At 36.3% G+C, this 22,584-nt stretch overlaps 1 protein-coding gene across 2 annotated transcripts in view; it reads left to right on the top strand.

The window, feature by feature from the left end:
* Window positions 1-22,584, top strand: part of Gabrb1 (gamma-aminobutyric acid type A receptor subunit beta1) — a 379,104-nt gene that overhangs the window by 277,645 nt on the left and 78,875 nt on the right. For both annotated transcript variants that reach the window (XM_026386524.1, XM_026386515.2), the window contains exon 5: window positions 5,293-5,375. In XM_026386524.1, coding sequence (XP_026242309.1) covers window positions 5,293-5,375 — 83 coding nt within the window. The remainder of the gene's footprint in view (window positions 1-5,292; window positions 5,376-22,584) is intronic.

Here is a 22,584-nt window from a genome sequence, read left to right as displayed (position 1 = left end):
TATAGATTCTTCCTGTTCATTAATTCTGCAAATATTGGCAGAGACATTGCAAGTATACTAGTAAACGCATAAAGTGCCATGAGATAATAATAATTGTAATAATGGCCATCATTTAGGGAACCTCTACTAAGTACAGGGCACTGGGCTAAGAACTTTGCACACATCAACTCTTAATCCAGAGAGCAATCCTAAGTAGTAGGTGTTTGATTGATGAAGACACTGAGCCTCCTGGATATAATTTAACCACACAAGAACACAACATAAGTGAGAAAAAAAGCTAAGCCTCAACCCAATCTGGCTATCTTCAAAATCTTTAATCACAAGATTTTTTTACACAGCTTTATCTTGGTATCATTGACATATGGTTATTAATGGATAGTGAATTAATTACATTAATTATGAATGTGATATAATTCTCAATAAAGTACTAACAAACTAAATTCAACCGCATATTAAAAAAATCCTACACTATGAATTTATTCCTAGGATGCCAGGTTGGTTCAACATACACAAATTAAGCATTGCAATATACCACATTAATGGAATGAAGACAGAAGCTATGTGATGATCTCAAAAGATGCAGAAAAAAAATCATTTGACAAAATATGATATCTCTTTATGATGAAGCCTCTCAACAAAATATGAATAAAAGGAACTTATCTCAATATAATAAAAATTATATATGAAAAACTCAGAGCTATCTTCACAATCAATGGGTCTTGAGATAAAAGCTAAAGATATCCTACTTCCTGACTTCAAATTATAATGCAAACCTGTAATAATCAAAACATTATAGTTATGGCATGAAAACAGATACATAAACCAATGAAACAGAGTAGGAGAACCCAGAAATAAAATCATATATTTATAATTTATCATCAACTGATCTTGAACAGGAAGCTAGGAACACAAAGAGGGAAAGGATAGTCTCTTCAACAAATGGTGTTTAAAGAAGTGGATATCCATGAGGAAAAAAAATTGAAATTTGGCTCCTATTCACAACTCATCTCAAAATGGATTAAAGAATTAACTTAAAAATTGAAACATTACAATTTCCAGTGGAAAACACAGGAGAAACCACTATGGCATTGGCCTTGGCAGTGATGTTTGATACCAAAATAAAATAAAAGCACAAATAGGCAGGTGAGATAACATCCAATTAAAAAGCTCTGCATAGCAAAGGGAAACATCAGTAAAATGTAAAGGCAACCTATGGAATGGGAGAAAATACCTGCAAACTTTATATATTATTAGAGTTTAATACTCAAAATATTTTAAAAACTCATACAACTCAATGCCAAAATACAAATAAGCTGGGCCAAGGACTTAAATAGACATTTCTTAAAAGAAAATATAAAGATGGTCAACAAGCATATGAAAAAGGTCCTCAACATTTCTAATTTATCAAAACCATAATGAGATATTATCTCATTCTTGTTAAGATGATTATTACAAGAAAGAAAAAAAGTTAAATTTTGTTTAGGATATAGTGAAAAGAAAAGCTTTGTACACTGTTGATAAGAATATAAAGTACAACAACTTTGATCTTGTTCAAAATTCCTTCACTCATTTGGGGTCTTTTTTGATTCTATAATAATTTTAGGATTTTTTTCTTCTATTTATTTTTGTACAAAAATGCAATTGGATTTTGATAGAAATTTCATTGAACCTAGAAATTGTTTTGGGTGAGATAGACATTTTTGACAATATTAATTCTTCTAAGTCTATGATATGGGATGTCTTCCCATTTGCTTGTCTTTTTAAATTTCCTTCATTAATATTTTATTATTTGCAATGTAGAGGTTTTCCTTCTCTTTGGTTAAGTCAATTCCTAAACACTTTGTTATTGCTAAGGTAAATGTACAAGTTTTCTTAATTTCCCTTTCAGAGATTTAGTTGTTGATGTGTAGAAACACCACTGATTTTTTCATATTGATTTTGTATCCTGAAAATTTACTGAATTCACTTGCTAATTCCAACAATTTTTTGGTAGAGTCTTCAGGGTTTTCTATGGATATGATCATGCCATCTGCAAACTGATAGTTATACTTATTTCCTTCTGATTTGGATGTCTGATTTCCTTTTCTTACCTGATTGCTCTGACTGTGACTACCAGTGAACAGCAGTGGTGAGGTTGGGTGTCCTTGCCTTGTTTCAGATCTTATAGGAAAAGCTTTCCATTTCTCTGCATCTACTGAGATGGTTAACCAACATTTATTTTGTTAATAGGATGTATCATGTTAATTGATTTTTCCCTTAACCTCTTTTCCGTTGGCTTCTGTTTTTTGTTTTTACCTCAGCTTCTGCTAATTGCTTTGTATCCATATGTGCATCCTAGGATTAAATTCCACTTGGTCAGTGTACAATCCTTTTAATATGCTTTTGAGTTCAGCTTTTCAGTAATGTAAGGTTTGTGTATCTATTCATCAAGGATATTGGCCTTTAGTGGGTTATTGGGCGGGGTAGGGGTGTTGTTTTGTTTTGCTTTCTGTTGTTGTCATTGTTGCTTTTCCTTGTATTCTATTTGCCTAACTTTGGAATCAGGGTGATGCTGGCCTCATAAAATAAGTCTTAGAAACCAGATAAAGACACATCAAGGAAAGAAAACTATAGAAAATATCCCTGAAGAAATAAGATGCAGAAAATCTTAAGAAGATTGGACATAGTGACCAATTGGTTTTTCTCAGGGATGCAAAGACAGTTTAGCATACACAAATCAGTAATTGTAATCCATCACATAAATAGAATTAATTATAAAATCGCATAATCATTGCAATGGATGCAGAGTAAATCTTCAACAAAATCCAGCACCCACTCATGATAAAAAAAAAAGCACTAAAGAAGTGAGGATAGAAGAAACTTACCTCAACATTGTAAAGACTATATATGACAATCCCGAAGCCAACATCATAGTGAATAGGGAAGAACTGAAAGCATTTCCTTTAAAATCTGAAACAAGACAAGGATGTACACTCTCACCACTCCTACTCAATATAATACTAGAAATTCTTCCAAGAATCATTAGGTAAGAGAAGGAAATAAAAGAGGAAAAATAGAAAAGGAAGAAGTCAAATTATTACTCTTTACGGATGATATGATCCTATACTTAGAAGATTCAAAAGACAACTAGCACTAATAAGCAAATTCAGCAAAACAGCACATTAAAAAATCAACATACAAAAAACATCAGCATACAAAAATCAATAGTTTTGCTATTCCCAATAATGAATCGACAGAGAAAGAAATTAGGACAACAATTCTATTCACAATAACCTCAAAAAAGAAATAAAATAAAATACCTAGGAATAAATCTAGCCAAGGAGGTGAAACACTTCTACAATGAAAACTACAGAACATTGAAGGAAGAAATTGAAGAAGACCTTTAGAAGATGGAAAGACTGCTCATGTTCTTGGTTAGGCAGAATTAAGATTGTTAAAATGGTCATACTACCAAAATACCAAAAGTGATTTGCAGATTCAATGTAATCCCTATCAGAATATCAATGACATTCTTCACAGAACAAGAAGAAACACTTCTAAAATTTATTTGTAAGAATAAAAGATCCAGAAAAGCAAAAGCAATTCTAGGCCAAAAAAAACAAACAAACAAACAAAAAAAAACAATGCTGGAGATATCACAATACATTACTTCAAATTATTCTACAGAGCTATAGTAACAAAAATTGCGTGGCACAGGCATTAAAACACACACATAGAGCAATGGCACCAAATGTACAAACCACACTTCTACAGTCATCTGATCCTTAACAAAGGTGCTAAAAACATACACTCAAAAAAAGACATCCTTGTAAACCAATAGTGCTAGGAAAACTGGTTATTTGTACATAAAAGAATGAGACTAGACCTTATCTCACCCTGCACAAAAGTTATGGAACAAAGACTTAGGAATTAGACCAGAAACTACACAATTTCTAGAAGAAAACATAGGGTCAACACTCCAGTATACAGTCACGGGCAATGACTTTCTCAGTAGTACCCCTAAAGCTCAGGAAGTAATGCCAAGAGTTAATAAATGGGATGACATCAAATTAAAAAGCTTCAATATAGCAAATAAAATAATTAAGAATATGAAGAGAGGATCTACAGAATGGGGGAAAAAATCTTTGCTAGCTACTTTTCTGACACAGGGTTAATATCTAGAATATATAAAAAAGATTTATACCAAAAAAATTAATAAAGGGGCAAATGAACTAAACAGACACTTCTTGGAAGAAAAAATACAAATAGCCAACAAATATATGGAAAAATCTTCAACATCATTACTAATCAGGGAACTGCAAATCAAAACTATGCTGAGATTTTATTTCAATCTAATGAGAATGGTAGTTATCAAGAATACAAATAACAATAAATTCTGGAGAGAATAAGGAGAAAAAGGAACACTTTTATACTGTTGAGGTGTATAAATGAGTACAACCACTATGGAAATCAGTGTGGAGGTTTCCCAAAAGACTAGGAATGGAACCAGCACATGATTTATCCTAAAGAATTAAAGGAATCATACTTAGTGATACATATATACTTGTGTATATAGCAGCACAATTCACAATAGCCAAACTATGGAGCCAGTCTAGGTGTTCATTGATGGTTGAGTGGATAAGAAAATGTGGTATATATTGGTATATAATTGGTATATAATGAATAAAATGTGGTATATATACACATGAAGACAAACAGAATTATGTCATAGGCAGGAAAAATGGATAGAACTAAGTGAAATAAATCAAACTTAGGGACCAGGGAGAGGAGGAAAGAAAAGAGGGAAATACTGGGAAATGATATTGGTCAAATTATATTGTTACATATATTGTTATTGTGCATGTATCAATAAGTAACCACAAATCCCACCATTATGTACAACTATAAAGCACCAATTAAAATATGTTAAAAAAATGAGTGTTGAAGAGTTCCCTCTTCTATTAATTCTTATTTGAATGTATGATAAAACACTCACCCATGAGGCCATCTGGTTCTGGGCTTTTCTTTCTTGAAGGTTTTGATTACTAATTTAATCTCCTTGTAATGTTCAAACTTTATTTCTTCTTGAAACAGCCTTGGCAGTGTATATATTTCTATGAATTTATTCATAGCTATTTATCCATCTAGGCTACCCAATTTGTTGATGTATAATTGTTCACAGTAGTCTCTTATGATCTCACAAACGTTTTGCGCTTTGTTTCTGCCACTTGGTAAACATGATTGGGGACTGGGAAGGCTGTGGAGGAAATATTAGCACTTTTCTGATGTCTTTTTCCTCTCTTACCCTGGCAGGATCACAACTACTGCCGCATGTATGATGGATCTTCGAAGATACCCTCTGGATGAACAAAACTGCACCCTGGAGATTGAAAGTTGTGAGTTACTTGCACAAGGGAATGAGAAAAAGAGATGTTTGCTTGACCCAATTTAATTCAATCTTTCACTGAGTTCACTGGGGCTAGAATGTTTTTAGCTGCAAACTTCTGCCAACTTTTTGAGGGATTTAGAGTCTAGGATATTTTCCCTTATATTTGTGGTTCAACGGTAGTATCGATGACATTATGTTTTGGACACCTAGGGAAAGCCCACTTATTTTAGCTCAATAATTTATAAACTCATGCTTTTTCCTTCTTAAGAGTGGAATTTCTTCCACAGCTTTCCAATAGCCAAGCTGCATTAATAATAGAGGAAGACATTTCAAATGAAGACTCTGTGCAAATGTTTTAAGTTGTAAAGGGTTGTAAATTGTCTTTTCCAAAAAGTTTGTGATAGAGTCTGATGCAAAAGATCTCTTTATTTATGAAACAAAGAAGATGATAAATGATACCTCATGAGGATTATACTTGGGTCAAAAACTTACTATTTTTGAGGTCAAGATTTTGGATTATCTTCTAGAACTGTTTTTTATTGATCAATTTCCTAATAATACGAATATTTTAATTGCCAAGATTTAATCCTGTTTGACAGTCTTAGCATTATGTCTCAGCCATCAACCTATAGGCATTTGAGCCCTCTAATTGTGAATACTAGAGATAGACCACTTCTTTGTTCTGAGAGGTGCAGAAAGTTGCAATAGAAAATTCAGGCTATTACTATATTACTTAATGTGATGTGAGAAACAGATGGCGTATTTAGACCATTAAATTCTTTCTAAATCTAAACATCAAGAAGGCAAGGGAAAACGGGGAAAAAAATCCAATTGACCCTACGGTCTTATTGAAAACAAATGTGTTTCCCTAGAATGTGACTAAATATTGAGCAACACCTTTAATTTTCCAGTTTCATAAAAGAAAAAATATAGAAATGAAGATATTTCTATAGAAATAGCTCTAAATTTAGACATAGAGATTGTTCTATTATCTCTGGAGTAAACAAGAAAATTCACAAACTATTATTTAATTAATAGTCTACCTTTAAAGCTCACTACATAAAGAAGGCCGTGAATACAGAAAGGTGTTAATAATGAGAGTATCAATGGTGATTTGGGGTTTAAATGCCAAAGATGATCAAATTCAAACCATAAAATCATTCATTAACTGATGGTTAATGATATTTTATAAATAAAGCAGATCTGTAGTTCAGCAATTAAGCTTTTACTTTTGTAACTGTGATACAAAAGACGGATAAACCACAGGTTACTTGGGCATGTAGGTTCTTTTGTCCTTCTGCTCTTCCATTGACTTGTGATTTTTTTCTTTTTTTACTTTGGCTTCTTGCCACGACCCCCAGCCGGCAAAGGAGGACACGACTCAGGATTCTTCTTTCAGCAGTTTATTCAGGCCTTGATTAGTGTATCATCTGCTAGCGCCCGCACCCCACACACCCAAGCACAGCCTGATAAAGCTCCCCGCATCCCAATCCCAAGCCGCCACGTGGACCTTTCTCATAGGGTGATAAGGGATTGCTCGCCAACTCTCCATATCAGGAGTTGTTTGTCACAGGCTACAGTGGAAGCCGGCGCCATCTTCTAATGGCGGCCACCGTCTATAAGTACGGCTCACCACAGCTTCTGCCATATAGAATTGGGACCTAACTACTTAAAATTCTAAGATCTATGGCTTTCATTTACTTCAAGAAACAATGAACTTTGATATGTACTTAAATTGATTCTATGTTTTAAATTACAAATATTGAAATTATAAGCATTTTCTCCCAAATTTCATATTTTATTTATAACAAATATTGAGTTTTCCTACTGTTATAGCTTAACATTTTTTTCCAAGTTAGCAAATTTCTTTCTTTTTTTTTTCCAGAGGGAGAAAGCTTATTTTTCTGTTTTTGCAATACTGGAGATTGAATCCAAGTCTTTGTGCATGCTAAGCAAGCACTCTGCTACTGAACCACATCCCCTGCCCTCTACACAATGCTTGAAATGAGCAAATATCTTTGAAAAAAAACTACTAAAGGTCACACATACACAAAGATAATCTGAACACCCCATATTTACTAAAGAAACTGAATCCATAAGTAATCACCTTATTAAAAAAAAATCACCAAGCCCTGATGATTTCACTGGTGGATTTTTACCAAAATTTAATGGAAGAAATTTTTTATTCATATTAGAAAATAGATGACTTTTAGGTTCACTTATCATATATGACCAAAACCAAATCTATAAGTGAAATAAAAATTAAACAAAATTTTCATGGAGCAAGAATTGAAGAAGGCCAGACAGTCAAATAGTACAAAATAATCATAAAACTTGGTGTCAGACCCAGGAATATGACAATCATTAAGGCATTTGGTAACATGCAATCAGTTACATAGACAGAGGAAGGAGCATCATCACTGGGATTCTAAAGTCAGCTAAGATGCCTGAGTGCATACAGATGCTAGATCGAGTTAATCCTGCAGCAGGTCATAGAACACCAGTCCCTAGATAGGCTTACATAAAGCAAAGCAGAAACCCATGCCTGAAAGAATTTGTGTAATGAAGATTTTATGAAAGCAGAAACTTCAGAAGGAGGGGAAGAAAACATGGATCTGCCTTCAATTTGCCGAACTGAAGCAAATCATCATATAAAACCTCAGTTTAAAAAAAAAAAAGTATTCTAACAACATTTGAGAAAGGATGGATCTGAAACTCTGAAAGATAAAATCACTTATCCAGGCCACCACAGGGCAAGGATAGTGGTAGCTTGGGAATTCAAACCCAAGTGCTCTACTCTCCATCACAGAATCCTGCAATCAACACATAAGCAAGGGACATAGCCTCAGTACCTGGAATTGGAAACACTCTCAGCTAAGTTGGTAACACTGAATCACTAAGGACTGGTCTGTACTTCCCCAAATTACTCCTGACAAAAGTCAAAATAGACCCCAAAATAGGAAGCAGAATCTTAAATTTTAGGTCAAGAGTCAAATAAGTATAGCTGCAGAAAGAAGGGAGCTATTGACTCAGAAAGCAAGCAGGCATTGACTCCACTGCCGTTTCTCTTAAAAAAAAAAAAAAAAAGCCTTATATGCCTTCTTAACAACAGGTAAACCAATACAAAGAAACAGCTTTAAGCAACATTGTCAATGTTATGGAGTCCACATGAGCTTTATTTGTTTCTTCCCTAAGTACCTAAGGACACAACATAGTGCTAAGCATTAATAAATACTGAATTGCTTGTTCATCCATTTTATCATTTCACAAAGAAAGGTGTCATTTGGAACAGCTTTCCCTGAGTTGACAATGTACCAACACTACGACTGAGCTTAAAAGCAATTACAAATCAGAGGCTTTAGTGCTGGTTGAGAAATAAGAATGATAAAGTAGACATTCCACTGATACAAGATTGAACCAATTACACTTTTTTTGTGACCAGTGGAGTGGAAATTTTGCCTATATTACAAAATATACTAGTTTGTATGCTCTTCCCATCCAAGGCTGGGGAAATGTTTTCCTTCAATGGGTCCTTTGAGACAAATTAAAGATGTTTTGCTTATCTTTAATGTCATCTAATCAAGGAAAATTGGAAAGGCCATAAACCCTTGTTAAATTGAAAATTTACTTGAACTTGGAGCAGATTAATAGCTTCATAGCCCTGGGATGCTATAAAATGAGTTAATGGCATATAGAAAAATCAATCAAAGAATTTTGTATAAAGAAGATTTGGAATTTGAAATCAATAAAGCTATCATGGGAATGTTGGATAACCACAGGCCTCGTGGAGATGTGGACACGGCCTAGGACAACAATCTTGGAGGAATAAGGTGTCTTTTTCCATTTTCTGCTGTATAAATTGAGGAAAATCTTTACCCTAATCTTACCTGCTCATTTTCAGCAGGTGGGTGTGACCTCTCACTACCCTCAAAAAAATGTCAAAGCCAGTTCAAGATTGAAATCTGTGTTCTCATTCATCTTCTTCTAAACCTCCTTGTTCACCAAGCTGATTTAACTAACCCTTGCATTTCAATTCTTTTCATAGACTGTTCCTGCCCTCAGTGATCAGGATATCATTTCTTTCTTCTTCCTCTGAAAAGGGATAATCTGAACCCAATTATCTCACCCCTAATTATCTCAGATTCCCAATCTTGCCCTTTCTACTTATCTTTTTTCATAGCCTATAAACAAGCTGACAACACTTCTCATCATAAAACACTATCCCTGAACCTCCCTTAATGCCCCTCCTTTCTTTTTTTCCAAACCACTTGAAAAAATGGTTTATGTCTGTTGTCTATTGCCTCAACTTCCTCTCAATTTACTGCAATTTGGAACAAATCTACCTATCTCCCACCTCTAGTATAACATTTCCCAGAAGATCACAAAGGGCCTGCTTTCTTTCCATCTTTGTTCCAGTGACTCTCAGATTTTTAATCTCCCAGCTCAAATCTCCTCTAAGTCCTGGACTTAGAGGATGTATGTAGCCCTTTTCCTAGTATATCTATTTTCATGATTTATAGGCATCTTAATTTGTTCAAAATTTAATTCTAGGTTTTACCTTCCCAAATAAGTTTCTTCTTATCTAGTCTCCTTAATCTCCACCCAATCAGAGTCTGAGGACTAATTACTCACACCTCCCTCTCATTCACAATCCTTTCCTCCAATCCATTGTCAAGTACCTGTGATATATTTAACAAGACCTTCCATTTCTCTCGGACACTGCTGCCACCAGTGCACACCACACTGCCATGACTTCACACCGGGATCATTGTGGCAGTCTCTTTATCATCTCTTTATTGGTCCTCATGCTTTCACTCTTGACTTCCTCCAACCCAATCTCTACCTGGATACCAGAGTGTCCTCCATAACATGCCAATTGGATCATATCCCTGCTGTATTTAAAAAGATTCAGCCTTCTCATTTCACCGAGAAAACTGTCCAGGCTTCTTAATTTCACTTTTAAGTTTTTGTGACTTACCTCAATATCTTCAATCTCATCTGTAGTCATTCTCCCCCACTTTTTAAAAATTACACTGAACTTCAACACCAAGGACTCCTTTCTTTCTTGTAGATTTAGTACTCTCATGTTTGTGTTCTCTCTCTCTCTCTCTCTCTCTCTCTCTCTCTCTCTCTCTCTCTCTCTCTCTCTCTCTGTTTTTGCCCCATCCCCCATAGTACTTTACCACTGAATCCCCAGGCCTTTTTTTTGGAACCTCCAGAGACAAGATTTCACTAAATTACTGAGGCACTAAGTAATTGCCAAGACTGGCCTCAAATTTGTGATCTTCCTGACTCAGCCTCCTGAGTCGCTGGGATTATAGGCATGCACCACCCAGCCTGGCTCACAAATTCAGTTCTTACCTCATGATATTACCATCTTGTTGCTTCCATTGCTTCAGGTCAGGATGCTTTTTCCCAATTTAATCATTTAGGTGTTTCCCAGCTCATTCTTCAGAAGCTTTCCTGGTCACTCAAGTCTGGTTAGGTAGCCCTAGTTACTGTTTCTATGTGCCCTATTTATTTGGGATTCATGATCTATGATTGTGTCCTTCAAAATCTGTATGTTGAAACATAATAACTATTGTGATATGATAAGAAGCTGGTACTTTGGGTGGATGTTTTATTAATGGGGTTATTGCTCTTATAAAAGAGGCCATAGAGAGCTGCCTTTTCCCTTCTACTACATAACCAGAAGACACCACATGTGAAAGAGAAATTGGGCCCTTGCCAGCTACTGTACTTTGCTTGGACTTCTCAGCCTTCAGAACTGTGACAAGTATATGCCTGTTGTTTGTAAGCTATCCAGTTGATGGCATTTTGTATAGCTGCCCAATGGACTAAGATGTTCATGTAACACTTCGTACTTTGTGGGGCTTTTTTTTTTCCATATTTACTGCTTCTTCCCCTATAGATTATAAGCTCTGGGAGGGAAGGGATTATTGCTTTGTTCACTGCCCAATACCTAAATCCTAGACTAGCATTTGATTATAAGTATTTGTGGCATGAATGTATGTTAAATTTCTTAGCTCCAAATTTTTTCCACTCTTGTGAATTTTAGAAGATGAGCATAGTTTTAGCTTTTCAGATAATATTTAAAGTACAGAGTTTTTACTTGCAATAAAAATACGATTTCAAATATACAAGTTTATATTCATGCTTTAAGAGTATCTCAAAACTCAAGTAAATGTGTCAACCAAGAGCCAGATAGAGAAAAACCTAGCATTTTAATTACTTTAGGGATCTCGGTAGACTGATAAACATCTTGAAACACTATGAATTATTTTTGCTTTATCATAAGTCATTAATTATCTGTGTGTTTCCTACCTGAACTTGAACCAAGTTATCAAAGACAAAATTCAGTGAAATCTGGTTATTTTTATACTTGTTTCTTGTAAAAATAATTTGATGACTTTCAATGTAGGCATTGTCTTAATGTATTAAATTTAATGAACCATCCAACCAATCTGTCTCTTAGACTCATAATATTGTCATCTTTTAATTTAAACATTTTAGTAGTCTCAATATATATACAGAATTTCAAGTAGTAGTCATTTCTGGTTATTTTCAAAATAGAATTGTTTTCTTGTCCATAAAAATAGCAGGTGATAAAAACAATGTATCTGCCTAAAAAAACAGCTTCGCCTAAATGTAGAAAATTGTAAAGTCTCCATCGCCGCCTGCATGGGGAGGGAATAGGTAACCATTGGAGGTATGGGCCTACTGGAAATAAAAACTCTGAAAAGTAATATTAAGAAATAAACACAAAAGATGAGAAATATATTATTCAAAGTGCGAGCATTGACAGGTGGAAGAGACCTGATGGGTCTGATCTGCACTAAGGGAAAAGCCCTCAAATGCTTTATTGATAATGAAACACATCAAAGGGAATCAGTGAGAAGCTTCTTCAGGAAAATAGGATGAAATGGTGAAAACAAGTTGTCAGGGGCTTGGTAGATTACGCCAAGTGGCTACATTTGAACTTAGGGCTGTGAGCTAAGGCAGGGCTCCAGCATGATCTGAGCTTTTCTTGAATTTTACCCAGGAGTTCCCAGAAAAGCAACCTCCCTGCCTTATGATGGCTCAAACAAACTCATAATTCACACACAGCTTCCAACAGTAAGGTTTACAGAATTGAAATAATACATTTTATTAAGTAATGTGCTATAATAGCACCTGGAAATAAAATCACAGTAAGTACAGTGTCCAGACAGAAGATAAGAATACGTCTGTAAGCCTGCTCTTATATGGCCACATCTGAAGAACTGTATCTAGTTTCTAAGGCCATGTAAGATAAGTTTACACAGAGGGAAGAAATGGAGATATCTGGGAAGGAAAATTTAGGAGTCAGAACTTCCATTTTTTAATATTTTAACCACTATGATATAAAAGAGAAACCTTATGTTTGGAGATGTTCAGTGCATTAGTACAAGTTCTCCAGGGTAGCAGAACCCTAAGAACCCTATAGCCAATAAGTGGGACTGGGGTGGGGGGATGTGGAGAAAGAAAGATTGTGAGTGGCTCATGCAATTTTGGAGACTGACAAATCCCAAGATCCACAAGGTGAATCAGCAAACTGAAGAGTCCATGGTATAGTTTGCGTCTCAGTCCAAAGACTTAAGACCAATTATAGCTGATGAGATAATTCCAGTCCAAAGCTCACCAAACTCAAGTCCCAGGAAAAGCCAGTGTTTCAATTTGAGTCCAACTGCCCTAAAAATGCAGAAGTTCCAATTTGAACATAGGCAGGAGGAATTCTCTCTTATATAGAGGAGCACCAGTCTTTTTCTCTATTCAGACCTTTACTTAGTTGGATGAGGTCCATCAAGTTAAGCTGGCAACCAAATGTCATCCAAAACAATCCCACAGAAATACCCAGAATAATGTTTGACCAAATATTCCAGTTACCTTGTGGCCCAGTCAAGTTGACATGCACAATGAACCATCACACCCAGAGCATTGGACTTGAACACGTTTAGTTCAGTTCTGCTAATGTGTCTTAAGGGGTAACCCCATGGTTCTCTGTGTAAGCGAATACTGGGGATTCAGCAGCAACCAGACAGTGGGCACAAGTTTCAGGAAGGTGGATTTAGAATGTAAGAGAAATTATTTTAAATGAGTAGCAGCGCCCATTCAAGAAATGTGTCCCCGCTTAAGAAAGAACTTCCCTTCCTATTGGGATATGCCAATTAATTGGAAGTCTTACCTCAGTGAGAGACCAGTTTAATTTTATAACCTTCAAGGTTTCTTTCAGCACCCAAAAAACTCTTGGAGTTCATTCAATTTAGTTACATCACTAGCAAATTACTTTGTCTGCCTAAAATGTTGGTTCTCAAATGATTCTGATTTATAAAGGAACGTTGAATATAGAAAAAAGTTATGAATACATGAACATATAAATACTCACAAAAATATGAAATATAGGACAATTACTAGCAAAAGCCTTTGAACCATTCTTACTTTATTGCTGCCTGCCAGATCATTAATTCTGATCTGAAATAATTTAAAAATAGCATCTACAACATGCTGCACACTTTCTATTCATGGTTGCTAACCACCAAAAATAACAGAAGTAAATTGAACTTCATGAATGATTCATGGCTTCCCTTGCTTTATGTCCCCATTGTCAAGGAAATTAGCAGCATTGGATATCTCCTTAGATAAATTTGATTTTGCCATATTCAGTAGACTACTTAATGAAAATGAATATTTCAAATTTATGTTCATAGAAATGTTAATGAATTTTAGTGCCTGTAGCTTTTTGATGAGCCAGAGGGGTGGGTGTAGGGAGGAAGAGAATGTTTTCTGAATTAATTTATTCCTTTTTCCAGCCTGCTTCTTTGAAACTGTGAAGAAGTACTCCCTCTACAAAGTCTCTGATCTTTTTTAAGTTATAAAATAAAAGCCAGTGGGAGAATGGAGTTCCTTTTATGAAAATTAGTTTTGCAATCAATCTGACTGCAAAGTTAGCCTTATAGCTGCTCACTTCTATACCCTATAGACAGTTTATTTTCCATGAATGGAGAATAAACTGGTAAAGATATCTCTAATTAACGGATTTAAGGTTCTAGAAGTTTCTTCTTGATATTTTTTGGTACATAACCATCTTGCTACTAACTTCCTGAAAGGAAGTATAAAATAAGGTTTATTATTTTATTTAAAAGTTGTAGGTATTAATCACATAATTAAAGGTATTTTATAGTGAAACTCTGATCTTCTAGAACAAGACATCTTTGCTAAACTACCAGCTTTTATTCATTTGGGATCCAAACTTGATGATAATAATAGCTTGATGATAAAAAAATTATATATTTATAGGACAGGTGCCTTACAAAAATTTCCCACTGAATTCTCCTCACAAAAAAGAAATCAAAGCAACAAGGTAGTCACAAAATTGTGGTAGTCAGAGTGGGACTTGAACTCTGGCACTCTGACCTGTGAGTCTAAGATTTAGCCCTTATATTATAGCTGCTTAATAAAACTGCTTCTGCTTACCATTCTCATAAGTTCCTTTCCTCTAGCTTCACCATTATCTGAGCTGGGTGGGTTTTAGGTTCTATCAAGGCACAAAGCAAATACCTGAGAACAAAGCAAATTTTAATCGGTCCTTCTCTCAGTTGAACTCATCCCAGTTCAGTTCTTAAGATGGCTTTTATCTTATGACATTCTGGCCACATAAATTGAATAATGATATATTTTAACATCCCTTATTTTACCAGATCACACAGTGATCAGAGATTCTTTCTCTTCTACATAGCTACAGATACTCTTCCCCAATCAGTATAATGCTGGGGAGTCTGACAACTTCGATGTTCCTGTTGTTTTAAAATCATTCATTGCTCAGAGTGGTCACACATGAATATCTAAAGCCATAGAAATGGACATAATCTCACGAGGAGTCTTGACTTGAAATGTTCTGTCAACCATATCTACATGGGAACCATGAAACCATGTAAATACTTTAGTTTTCACTTTGATGTCAATGTCCACAGTTAAATTGCTTTATTCTTAAGATCAAAAATGTTAAAAAGGAGTTTTAAAAATAATTGAACCCATCACTTCACTACAGACTGATAGAATCAGAATTTGTGGAAGACGGGTCCTGGTGTGAGCATTTCATGCTTCCCAGGTAATTTCAGTAAGCAGCCAAGTTTGAAAGTCACTGTTTTAAGGCCTCTATGCTCTGATTTTTTTTGCTCCTCTCTCTTTTTAACCTCTTCTAGTAGACCCAGTTCTCTAAATGGGAAGCAGAATGGAACCGTAGAAATAAGAGAAAAAAGTACAACAAAGAGCAGAAAATAGCATGATTTTCAAAGGAAAAAATCATGGAAATGATCAAAAGAGAAATGTTAAACTATTCTTTACTTAGGCACTCCAAGAGATGCTTCAAATTTTCCTTATTCAAAAGTGCATGCCTTGAAATAGATGTGATGGACCTTGCCACACCTTGGATTCTGTGCTTCAAGTGAATATTCAATCACGTAATAAGAAGCTATTACAGGCTACTACTGTATTTTAAATGAAGGTGTGTGTGTGTGTGTGTGTGTGTGTGTGTGTGTGTTTGTAAGAGAGAGAGAGAGAGATGTTAATATAAATTTGATCAATGAGACATAAATTTATATAATGATGCTGTGGGAGGGTGAATTACATTCTCAGGAGAGAAAGCCATGGGCATGTGCCATGTTAGTAACATTCTCTATCAGAGAAAAAAAAAAGAACTGGCTAAAATTTACACTTGAGTAAATATGCAGCAATAGGCCTTTCAAGAATAGTATTTCAAACTGCAATCAAGCACAGTCTATTTCTTTCAACCATAAAAAATAAGATAAGAACAACTTCTTTGTTAATCCTCATGCCTCCTCACCATGTAGGCATTGACTGTTCTCACTTGATTGTGTAGAAAGGAAGATTTCTCCCAGAGCTTCTGCTACAAGACTACCTTGATTCCAAACTGATTGTGCTCTCAGTACTCATATTATGTAGATGTACTATTCAGGCAAAAAAAAAAAAGTTTTTTTCTGCTGGATGGAGCCAACTGCTGGATGTTCTCATCTTAGAGCTCTCAGCACAGACACCATCCCTGTCTGGCAGCTCCTTGCAATACTTGTCAAACACCACGCTCAGAGGAAGAGCTGGTAAAAATGCAGATTCTGGTTCAGTGAACCTAGTAGAGGCCCGATGATTTGTATTTTGAGCACAATTCAGATGATGATGATGCTGTTGATTTATAGAACACAATTTAAGTTGTAAGAATCAGGGGAAAAAATCTCTACTCAGGGTGAAGTTCAGGGTCTCACCTATGCTCCTTAATCTACTTACCCAGCCTGTTTGCTCCCTACTGTGGTTTAAATAATTAGCTAAAAGCCTTTGTCATACTGTTTGCTCAGCAATGGAATCAAGAGAATTTGAGTTTTAAATTAATTGAGACAGAAAAGCCATTTTCTGGTGACCTGAATAATTCCCAAACACTGAAATCTTCTGATCAACTCAGATTTGCTAAGTTCCTTGGGTATGTAATATTTATGGCTCACTTTTGCATTTTGGAGGATTCTCAGAAATGTAATATGTTGGTAGTATCTTTTTTAAAAATATTTTTTAGAAGACAAATGCTCTACCAACTGAGGTACAACCCCAGCCCTGTTGGTAATACTTTTAGTACAGTAAAAATAATATTTGAGCCAGGTGAGGTGGCACACACCAGTAATCCCAGAAGCTCAGGAGGCTACAGGCAGGACGATCCCAAGTTGAAAGCTGGTCTTAGTAATTTAGAGAGGCCCTCAGCAACTTAACAAGATCCTGTTTCAAAATAAAAATAATAAGGGCTGAGGATGTGGTGTAGTGGTTAAGCACCTTTGAGTTCAATCACTGGTAGCAAAAATAATAATAATAATAATAATTGGGTGAATGTTTTATAATGTAGGAAGTACTTAATTTTAATAAATAAAAAATAATAGACTCTCTATTTGACTTTTCCTTCAAATAGATTTTTTTTTCCTTACCAGAGATTGAATGCAGGGCTGCTTAACCACCAAGCCACATCCCCAGCTCTTTTTTTATATTTTGTTAGCAACATGGTCTCACTAAGTTGCTTAGGGCCTCACTAAATTGCTGCAGCTGGGTTTGAACTTGAGATCCTCCTGCCTCATCCTCTGAGTGGATGGGATTATAGGCATGTGCCACCACACCCAGCTACAAATAGAGTTTTGTTTTTTAATTTTAATTTTTTTAGTTGTAGTGGACACAACACCTTTATTTTATTTATTTATTTATTTTTATGTATTGCTGAGGATCTAACCCAATGCCTCATATGTGCGAGGCAAATGCTCTGCCACTGAGCCACAATCCCAGCCCTCAAATAGGGGTTTTAAATGGAAGGAGGAGAAGGTGGTAGTTCTGCTATCTAGAGGCCTGGAATTCAACGAATCATTCCGAAGAGTGCAATTTTTCAGACATTATTTTAATCATTGTTGATGTAAATCTTTTTCAATAGAGAATTCTGAGGATGATTTGCCCTTTTTGGTGACTCAGAGTCATAATTGTAAACATTTCTCATGATGTGCTAAAGCTCTTGCCTCATATGAAGCAAAAGCAAATTGAAGCTGCACTGTGATCCTCATTGCAAACTGAAGCTCTACTTTCTGAAGTATCTTCCTGGGTGGGCAATGAAGGCACCTTTCTCTGTAATATGTCCAGAGAAAAATGTCCATCTCTGGTAGATTTTGCCTATTTTCACAACTCGGGGTATTTTCCTCTTATCATTCTCATTTAAGCAATCTAATCTCTTCACTAGAGACTGGTAATAGCCATCTCATGGGTGGTCAGCTTCAGGGTCTCTGACATCATACAGATCCTGAGTATACACCTCCCTCATCCCCTTCCCCTATCCTGACTGCAGGGGTGATGAGAATTCACTCAGCATCCAGTTACTGAGTTATAAGCATTTCAACACATACTGCCCTGTTCTTACTGTTGCTGACTTTATCTAAACAAAAACCTCTTTGATTTTTTCCCATGGGATACATGCCAAAATAATACATCATTCTTTTAGAGGAAAGATATGTTACCTAATTGTCTTGTGATTTTAGATTAGATACACTCAAAAGCGTTCTCCCACCTTGCACCCCATCCAAGAAATGCAAAATGATATTCTCCCTTTTGTCCTTCTGATTGTTTACTTCAAACGGTTAATATAGTTGCATAATAAAAGAATCAAGCCTGACTGCTAAATTTTCAGTTTCCTGACCAGTATTTATAGTTATAAGAAAGCTAAGTTTTTCCCTTGTTTCATGAAGTTCAAAAATAAAAGTACCCTTTGGAAATTGTGATACTATATCATAATGATAACTCCTGTGAAAGTTTTACTTTGAAAAGAATTTAACACTTAAGAAATATTTAAAAATCTAGGCCAGGAGGGGTGGCCCACACCTGTAATCCCAGTGGCTCTGGAGGCTGAGACAGGAGGATAGTGAGTTCAAAGCCAGCCTCAGCAAAAGCAAGGTTCTAAGCAATTCAGTGAGACCTTGTCTCTAAATAAAATACAAAATAGCGCTGGGGATGTGGCTCAGTGGTTGAGTGCTCATGAGTTCAATCCCCAATACCAAAAAAAAAAAAAAAAAGAGAGAGAGAGAGAGAGAGAAAGAAAGAAAGAAATATTTAAAAATCTATCTTTTGTTCCAGCTAAATATGAATAACAATCAACACAACACAACAAATATGATAATATGAATATGGCTAGTAGTAATAGATATAAATAGCAAAGGCTGTGATGGCAGGATATTGTGAAAATTTCCTTCTACTTTATTCTACACTTCAATGAAGCAAAAATCTAGATGATCACATCAAGGAATCAAGAAAGGAGAATAGGGGAGGAAATACTAGGGATGTGGAAGAAAGACAATGAGACAGAGTAATCTAGAAGGGCAGTAAAAGGAGTAGGCTGAGAGTGCCCTGTGCTTGTCAGTAGCACTGAGGACAAATTAATCACTTATATGTTTCTATTTTTCTTCAGCCATGTTTACTCAGATGGCTTCAGTTTTGGAGAAAGTAGAATGGTAGATTAATCCAGAGTTGTTTTTCCACACAAGTGTTAGGACAGAGGATGGGGAAAAGGAAATGAGAGTTTCAAAAATAGGGTGCTTAGAATGCATAGTCATGAAATTTAAACCAATCCAGAAAACAGTCATAATGAGGATGACAGTCAAAATGAGGTCAAATGATTGGGATATAGTGTCTGACGGGTTAAGTGTCTATTGGAGTCAAGATGCCAGAATTAGATAGAAACATAGGAGACAATGGTTGGAATATGTTTTATACAATTAATATCACAGAACTGATGCATTTATTGGCCATAATGAAGTCTACAAATGGAAGTAACTTTTGAGGTAAATGAAGGTGGCCTTCGCAGAGATCAGTGAATGTAAATCCTAGTGTATGTTTTCATGTACTTGTTGATTGATTGTATGTCCTCCTCTGAGAAGTGTCTGTTCCGGTCCTTGGCCCATTTGTTGATTGGGTTATTTGTTATCTTATTGTCTAATTTTCTGAGTTCTTTGTATATTCTGGATATTAGGGCTCTATCTGAAGTGTGAGGAGTAAAGATTTGTTCCCATGATGTAGGCTCCCTATTTACCTCTCTTATTGTTTCTTTTGCTGAGAAAAAACTTTTTAGTTTGAGTAAGTCCCATTTGTTGATTCTAGATGTTAACTCTTGTGCTATGGGTGTCCTATTGAGGAATTTGGAGCCCGACCCCACAGCATGTAGGTCGTAGCCAACTCTTTCTTCTATCAGATGCCGTGTAAATGCAAATCAAAACCACCCTAAGATACCATCTCACTCCAGTAAGATTGGCAGCCATTATGAAGTCAAACAACAATAAGTGCTGGCGAGGTTGTGGGGAAAAGGGTACACTTGTACATTGTTGGTGGGACTGCAAATTGGTGCAGCCAATTTGGAAAGCGGTATGGAGATTTCTTGGAAAGCTGGGAATGGAACCACCATTTCACCCAGCCATTCCCCTTCTCGGTCTATTCCCTAAAGACCTAAAAAGAGCATGCTACAGGGACACTGCTACATCGATGTTCATAGCAGCACAATTCACAATAGCAAGACTGTGGAATCAACCTAGATGCCCTTCAATAGACGAATGGATAAAAAAAATGTGGCATTTATACACAATGGAGTATTACTCTGCAGTAAAAAATGACAAAATCATAGAATTTGGTGGGAAATGGACGGCATTAGAGCAGATTATGCTAAGCGAAGCTAGCCAAGCCCTAAAAAACAAATGCCAAATGTCTTCTTTGATATAAGGAGAGTAACTAAGAACAGACTAGGGAAGAAGAGCACGAGAAGAAGACCAACATTAAACAAGGATGAGAGGTGGGAGGGAAAGGGAGAGAGAAGGGAAATTGCATGGAAATGGAAGGAGACCCTCAGGGTTATACAAAATTACATACAAGAGGAAGTGAGGAGAAAGGGAAAAACAGTACAAGGGGGAGGAATGAATTACAGTAGTGGGGGTAGAGAGAGAAGAGGGGAGGGGAGGGGAGGGGAGGGGGGATAGTAGAGGATAGGAAAGGCAGCAGAATACAACAGACATGAGTATATCAATATGTAAAGCAATGAAGTGTAACTGATGTGATTCTGCAAGCTGTATACGGGGTAAAATGGGAGTTCATAACCTGCTTGAATCAAAATGTGAAATATGATATATCAAGAACTATGTAATGTTTTGAACAACCAACATTAAAAAAAATAAATTAAAAAAATCCTAGTGTATGGAAAAATAGTCTGTACCTATTAGATTTATAAAGAAGACAAGAGTTGAAGATGAAACAGAATATAAACATGTAAAGAAATGAGAAGAATTAACCTTGGAGTATCGCACAACAGCAATTAGATGATATGAGATTTAAATTTAGAGGTTTTCAGAAAGGATGGAGTTAGAATAGTCTAGAAGGGACAATGAGAAGCAACTTGTCACTTGATGCAACTCCCAGGCTCAGTACCAGGACTGTAGAAGGAAAAGGAACTGGTGCTCTAGCTGGCCACAGAGAGAGCTGCATTGGTTAGGGAGAGTGAGGTTTGGAAAGAGTGAGTGGCATGGACCAGAGCTCTGAGGTCAGAGGGAGTTTGCCTGTAATGGATGGGCCTTCCACTGGGCCGAGGGGAGGAGGTTGGAGTTATGGAGGACTGAGAGATGGAGACAAAATAGAAGATGGATGATCTTCATGGGTGCACGTTAAGATAACATTTAGTAAGGAGCCTGGCACAGAGCTTGGTGCATTTTAGCTGCACAGTAAATGGCAGTCACCGTGCTCACTGAAGCATAGGGCTATCAGACTTTGCTCCAGTGTGATTCAGAATTGTTCCAGCTTCCGCCTCTTTTGCGAGTGCTCCTTTTCTCAGTTCCATCACACTTGCCATCACCAGGTTACCACTGCTGTCCACGTCATCATCACTCTCCCTTCTTCAGTTCTAAATATCTTCTCCCAGATCCCTCAGCTTTCACCTAAAAGTGGGTCTTTGTGCACATCACCAACCAGTCAAAACCCTCTGCTCCTCTGCTCTTGAGCTGCCTCATGATGGCATGCCAGGAGCATCGATTTGTCTTGCTTCTCTGGATGTGTTTGTCTATTTCTCTGTTCCCCAGGGTTTCGTACTTTTCATTCTACCAGTGTTTATTGTGCACATACCATGCCCAACACTGTCAGTACTTCTAAGATGACAAGATGAAGACAATCTAGTCGCCCAAAGTCTACATTCCTAAAGCAGCCTTTGCAGAGATGCACCAACGACATCCAGAAAGAGTATCAGATGATTAGAAATTAAATGATTGATCAGCAGCTGGAGAAATATTCTGTTGATATCTTAACATTGAATTCCTGTGCACCTTTCTGTCAGATTCATAGGCCAGTGGCTCAATTTCTTTTAGGTTAACTTTGATTACTTGAAAAGACTCTGGAGAGGCATCTCTTTCCCATCATATGCAGCTTAAAAACATCCATTGATTTTAGTACGTGCCTGAGCTAACAGACTAGTTGTGATATTCTTTTGTGTTTTCTGAGATGCTGCTCAGATGATTGCTCAGCTTGCTTAATAGATAAGGATTGATATGGCAAAGAATTTGTCCCCCAGTTCCTCTAATTTTCAGGAAAGAATTCTCCATTATGTGTTGCATTTGAAAATTGTGGCCACTAACACAACAGCAGACAAATCT

Source organism: Urocitellus parryii, chromosome 10 (genome assembly GCF_045843805.1).
Source record: "Urocitellus parryii isolate mUroPar1 chromosome 10, mUroPar1.hap1, whole genome shotgun sequence".
Classification (NCBI taxonomy): Eukaryota; Metazoa; Chordata; class Mammalia; order Rodentia; family Sciuridae; genus Urocitellus; species Urocitellus parryii.
The sequence above is the reverse complement of the archived record's forward strand: the minus strand, read 5'-3'. Positions and strand labels throughout refer to the sequence as shown.